This window comes from Hemitrygon akajei, chromosome 29 (assembly GCF_048418815.1).
Source record: "Hemitrygon akajei chromosome 29, sHemAka1.3, whole genome shotgun sequence".
Taxonomy (NCBI): Eukaryota; Metazoa; Chordata; class Chondrichthyes; order Myliobatiformes; family Dasyatidae; genus Hemitrygon; species Hemitrygon akajei.
The window spans coordinates 7,875,039-7,881,540 of NC_133152.1; the positions used below are offsets into that span (position 1 = coordinate 7,875,039).

General features: G+C 43.1%; 1 protein-coding gene across 1 annotated transcript in view; it reads right to left on the bottom strand.

Moving 5' to 3' along the window:
• Positions 1 to 6,131, bottom strand: part of exosc10 (exosome component 10) — an 82,076-nt gene extending 75,945 nt beyond the window's left edge. Inside the window, exons 1-5 of the mRNA XM_073031665.1 lie at positions 5,996 to 6,131; positions 2,907 to 3,043; positions 2,667 to 2,790; positions 1,761 to 1,865; positions 50 to 212 (exon numbers count right to left, since the gene is read on the bottom strand). Coding sequence (XP_072887766.1) covers positions 50 to 212; positions 1,761 to 1,865; positions 2,667 to 2,790; positions 2,907 to 3,043; positions 5,996 to 6,094 — 628 coding nt within the window. The 5' untranslated portion in view covers positions 6,095 to 6,131. The remainder of the gene's footprint in view (positions 1 to 49; positions 213 to 1,760; positions 1,866 to 2,666; positions 2,791 to 2,906; positions 3,044 to 5,995) is intronic.
• Positions 6,132 to 6,502: the final 371 nt, after the last annotated feature.

Sequence of the window (6,502 nt, forward strand, 5' to 3'; positions counted from 1 at the left end):
AAATTGCAGCTGAAAGTTGCCTGTCACCCAGTTTGTTCAAATCTCTTACTTTCTGGGAGCGGTTTCAGGGCATTGGGCTTAATGAACAGTTTTGGCACAAAAGGAGTATTGGAGTTGTCGACTTTCTCCTTGAACTTCAGCTGAGGACGTGGGATGTTTTTAGCATGAAACAAGCGAAATGTTTCAGATTTTGATCTTTTAGTTTCTGTATTCTGAAAAAGAAAATCAAACACAATACATAGAACCAGATTTCATTCATGACATCACCTTTAACATAAATGAGTGTTTTAAATTTCTTCAACACACACAAAATACTGGTAGAACACAGCAGGCCAGGCAGCATCTATAGGGAGAAGCGCTGTCGACGTTTTGGGCTGAGACCCTTCATCAGGACTAACCAAAAGGAAAGATAGTAAGAGATTTGAAAGTAGTGGGGGAAGGGGAAAATGTGAAATGATAGGAGAAGACCGGAGGGGGTGGGATGAAGCTAAGAGCTGGCAAGGTGATTGGCGAAAGTGATACAGAGATGGAGAAGGGAAAGGATCATGGGATGGGAGGCCTCAGGAGAAAGAAAGGGGGGGGGGGGGAGCACCAGAGGGAGATGGAGAACAGGCAAACAACTAAATATGTCAGGGATGGGGTAAGAAGGGGAGGAGGGGCATTAACGAAAGTTAGAGAAGTCAATGTTCATGCCATCAGGTTGGAGGCTACCCAGCCGGTATATAAGGTGTTGTTCCTCCAACCTGAGTTTGGATTCATTTTGACAATAGTGGAGGCCATGGATAGACATATCAGAATGGGAATGGGATGTGGAATTAAAATGTGTGCACATTTTTGATGCCATAGACCCCTGTCATTAACCAGGTTGGGAACCCGATTTAAAAAACAGATAGGTACAGATTTGGTGTAGACCACATGGCAAAAAAAGGACACGATTGCAGTGGTAAGGAGATGCACCAAGTTGTTGCTTAGGTTGGAGTCCTTCAGTTAGAAGATGAGACTAGATAGGCTATGCACAAGTTTAAGGTAAGGGTAAGGGGTCAAGGGGTTAGAATTGATCTGAGGATATTTCTTCACCCACAGGGTTATTGCAATTTGGAACGCTCTGCCAGAGGCGGTGGAAGCACATATATAAGAGGCATCTGCACAGGTACTTAAGTTGTCAAGACACAATTTTGCTGATAAATGGGATCAGAATCAGGTTTAATATCACTGACATATGTCGTGAAATTAGTTAACTTTGCGGCAGTGGTACAATACATGAAATTATAGAAAATAACTTGAGTTACAATAAGTATATATATATTAGATAAGTTAAAATAAGTAGTGCAAAAACAGAAATAAATTTTAAAAAAAATAGAATGTGTAGATGGGTACTTTTTTCACAAATGCAGTGTTAATTCCTATGCCAGAGAAAAGGCAGTCAGAAAACACTGAGTAGATAGCCATGAACTTATTGAATTGCAGAATAGGCTCAATGGGTCAGATGGCCTACTCCTGCTCCTTATGTTCTTATCTGTAATGTCATAAAGTAAAAGGGGAAGCAGAAAAACATTAAAAGCTGTATGGATTTAATAACACATACCAATCAAAGAGAAACAATTAACTTACATCATTTAACATATTGGTTTGCTACAAAGTCTGAACTTTAAAAGCTTTTGTCGCCATCTCTGTGCGAATAACTAATCTGTCATGCAATTAGTGCCTGCACACTTCTCAGCTGTGTTAAAAAGAATGACTTGAAATCATGCAGAGCTCACCCTTCGATTCCAGCTTGAGACAATAGTTTTTGGAGGCTGAAGTCCTGCTGGAAGAATAGGCTGTTGATTCTTGTTTACACCAGAAGCTTCATCCAGCAAAATCCCCTAAACAAAAATGCAGCAAGTTATTAGGAATATCAACTGAGAAAATCCTGCAAGATCAAATACCTTCCAGACGGCTGCCATTCATAATTAAAGAATGGCTCTGTTCTGATAAACCTCCAGCAGATTAGTCAGTATTTGTGAAGGAAGAATGTTAATGCTAAAAGTAGTTCTGAAGGTAAAGTCAAACTAAAATATTAACTGTTTCCTTCTACAGAAATGAGGCATGGCTCAAATATTAAAGGGTATATCCAGTTCTTATCTTACACCTTTAAAGTTCAAAAGTACATTTATTATCAATGTATAAATTATACAACCTTCAGATTTGTCTACTTACAGGCATCTACAAAATAAAAAAACCAAAAGAACCCAATTTAAAAAAGACCAACACCCAATGTGTGCAGAGAGAGAAAAAACACAAATCATGCAAACAATAAAAGCAAGCAACAATGTTCAAAACAAAATTGAGTCCATAGACACAAAGCCCGAATCAACCTCAGTTCATCACACAGCGGGGCAAATCATCATAGAGCTCATAGACATGAAGCCCAAAACAAAATATAGTCTAAATTTCAGTTTTGTCATTTTAATCCTATATTTCTTGTTGTGTATAATGAAAACAGGGAACTATAATTTATATTTTTTAATAAAATGCATTTGCATCTAAGTGGCATAATTGATACACTTTCAAAATTATACTAAGTGTAGATTACTAAATTATATTTCATGCTGATGGCAGTGTGCCCATAATTAATCAGCCAAATTTTCAAACTACATTTCATTTTGCAGCTTGGTCATACATACCACTCGTTCCAGGATGACATCATTTGCATCCACCAGCAAGTCAAATTTGTCCTCCAGTTCTGTCACCTTGTTATGTCCTCTGATCTGACTCCTACAGCTATGGAACTGCATAAGCTGGCTCATGCTGCAATTATTTTTAGAATTAACAAATTGTTATATCATGTTTATGAAATAAATTCATCAACAGCAATAACATTATTGAGGTTTATTTTGGTTGTTGACACCAACTCAGCAACTTACCAACTCAGGAGTCTATCAGCTTGCGTGTCACAAAATGATTGAAATGCAGGGAAACTTCGGTAAAAATCAAACTCATCACCAAATCGAGGTAACCCATTGGAGGCTTTTGTGGCTGCCATCACTGTCCCTAGAACATGCTGCACAAAAAAAATACAATGGAACATTTTACGTTAATGACTGCTGGCACAGCGGATTAAAGTAACAAGTTTATTAACGAAGAATGGTTTGAACCAGAAGACATCTTAACTTTAGAGTAGGGCAACTAATCAGAGATATTTTAAGGGGCAGTAGTAATCTTCAGTTAATCTCTACCTCTTTAAGGTAGCATGGAAGCATGAAAACACGTCTGATTAATTTACATAAAATCCTTTAGGTGACTTTCCTCTTAATTTTGAACAGTAAGACTGAATAAAACCTCCACCCACTAATTCCACCACTACTTTATTATTTCCTACTTTATGTACATTCCGATGTTAGACAGATAGATATTTTATTGATTCCAAAGTAAATTACAGTGTCACAATAGTATTTTAAGTACACAGAATATTATAAGTAGAAAGAAAAAAAAAGTTACCACAAACAGTCTTAGCAGGAGGAGGTTATCACTTCCCCGGCTATAGGCTGACTCATTATAGAGCCTAATGGCCAAGGGTAAGAATGACATCACATAGCGCTCTTTGGAGCAGCGCAGTTGCCTTAGTCCATTTCTAAAAGTGCTCCTCTGTTCAGCCAAGGTGGCACACAGAGGGTGAGAAACATTGTCCAGAATTGTTCGGATTTTCCGTAGGGACCTTTGTTCTACCACAGCCTCCAGTGTGTCCAGTTTCACTGGTATAACAGAGCCACCCTTTCTAATCAGTTTATTGAGCCTGTTGGCATCACCCGTGTTGTTGCCATTGCCCTAGCGCACCACATGTAAGATTGTACTAGCGACAACAGATTGGTACAACATGTGAAGGAGAGGCCTGCATACTCCAAAGGACCTCAGTCTCCTCAGGAAGTAGAGGCAGCTCTAGCCCTTCTTGAACACAGCCTCTGTGTTAGTGCTCCACTCACGTCTGTCATCCAGATGCATCCCCAGGTACTTCTAGGTCCTCACCACATCCACATCCTCACCATCAATAGTAACAGGCTTAGTCTTCCTAAAGTCCATCACCATCTCCTTTGTCTTACTGATGTTGAGCTGCAGATGATTCAGTTTGCACCAGTTGACAAAGTCCTCCACCAGGATCCTGCATTCATCCTCCCTTTCTACACCCAATCACTCCTGAGTCATCAGAGAACTGCTGCAGATGACATGCCTCAATGTTGTATCTAAAGTCCGAGATATACAGGGTAAACAGGAAGGGAGCCAATACAGTCCCCTGTGGGGCCCCAGTGCTGCTTATAGCCACGACTGCCAAACAGCTCTGAAGACGCATAAACTGTGGTCTGCCAGTCAGGTAGATTATTCAGGATACAGTGGAAGTGCTAATCTGCATTGAACACAGGTTCCTCCCCCACCAATCTCAACTCTATGGACATTACAATTAATCTATGCATATAAGCCATCTTATGTATTCATATTCATTGTGTTATCTTTTGTGTTTTTTGTGCCACATTGGATCTGGTGTAACAATTATTTCGTTCTCAGGAAATGACAGTAAACAACCCTGATCTTGATCTGGAGGACTATGAATTCAGTGAGGTTGAGGCAATTTACTAGATCCCTGCAGCTCCCACATAGCAAGCTAGTTACAATGCAAAAGTCTGTTAGATCCAAACTGAATTAACGGTAGAACCAAAAGTGAATGACTGCCATCTCCAACAGCATCCCACCACTAAGTACATCTTTCCTTCCCCTCTCTCCACTTTCTGCAGGGATCGCTCCCTACGCAACTCGCTTGTCCATTCCATCCTCCCCACTGATCTCCCTCCAGGCACTTTCCCTTGCAAGGGGAACGAGTGCTAATCTGCCCCTATACCACCTCCTTCACTGCCAATCAGGGCACCAAACAGTCCTTCCAGGTGAGGCGACACTTCATCTGTGAGTTTCTTGATGTCATATATTGTGTCTGGTGCTCCTGGTGGCTTCCTGTATACTGGTGAGACCCCACATAGACTGTTAGACCACTTCACAAAGCACCTACGCTCCATCCACCAGAAAAAATGGGATCTCCCAGTGGTCACCACACATTTTAATTCCACTTCCCATTCCTATGTTTTATCCATGGCCTCCTCCACTGTTGTGATAAGGCCACACTTAGATTGCAGTAACACCACCTTATACTCCATTTGGGTAGCCTCCAACCTAACGGCATGAACATTGATTTCTCAAACTTCCGGTAATGCCCCCCACCCCCTCCTTCACCATTTCCTATCCCCTTTTCCCTCCCTCACCTCATCTCCTTGCCTCCCTCTGGTGCTCGCCCCCCCCCCACTTTTCTTTCTTCCATGGCCTTCTGCATCTTTCACCTGACAATTTCCCAGCTATTTACTTCATCCCCTCGCCCTCCCAGTTTCACCTATCACCTTGTGTTTCTTTCTCCCTTCCCCCCAACCTTTTAAATCTACTGAGCTTTTGTCCTCCAGTCCTACGGTAGGATTTCAGTCCGAAACGTCGACTGTACACTTCCATAGATGCTGTCTGGCCTGCTGAGTGCCTCCAGTAGTTTGTGTGTGTAGCAGGAAATGGTTGAGGAGCTTTATGTGACGGAAAGGTTGTTCCCACGCATCATCTTGTTTTATATGTCCCCCTCCACAATCTGGCTTCTCAAATCTCCATCTCCCACCGCTCTGCCAACCAGTCATCTCAATCACTACACAACCCTTGCCAGTGCTCCTTCTCCACTCCTCCCCCACTCAACATGTTCCTTCCACCCCGACCCTTTCCCTACCCTCCCCTCCTATCCCTCTTCACCACCCTAACCCCCTCCTAGCCCTCTTCACCACCCTAACCCCCTCCTTCTTTCCTCCCCGTCCAATCCAACCACCCCTCTCCCTTCCCTCAGAGGCTAGGGGCCCGGGATGTGGGTCGAGGACCTATGGCCACTCCCGGACATCCTCTCTCATTCCCCTCGGGGAATATTCCCCAACCCCGGGCTGCCCACCTTGACGAGCTGATCGACGTTGCTGAGGCCGGGCACGGCTTCCCCGCCAGACTCCCGAGGACCCCGCTCCTCCTTGGCAGATTCTCCATGCGCCGCCATACTGCAAACTGGCGAGACCTCGCGAAGATCCGGGTCGCCGGGACCTATCGCGAGAAGTGGGCGGAGCACGGTCCGAGAATTACACGTGGCGGCGTGATTGACAGAACCTTGGGTCAGCCTGGGCTCGGTACTGGGGAACGCAGCTGTGTTCCACCTCATTTTCGAATAAAACATTCTAGATTGTTTAATATAATTTCCAGTGCACAAATGTCTAAAGCAAAGTGTGATTTTGGTCGACCAACACCTGTGGCAAAGTTTCCTGCTGAGGATAGATATTAAAATATTAACTCTTTACCGATTATTAGCTCATCCACAATTTCGGCTACATCTTGATGACACCACATATCGCCAAATATAAGAGTTCATGATAGCCTGTAGCTGTGGCCATCGCGTATGAAAAGCCAATGG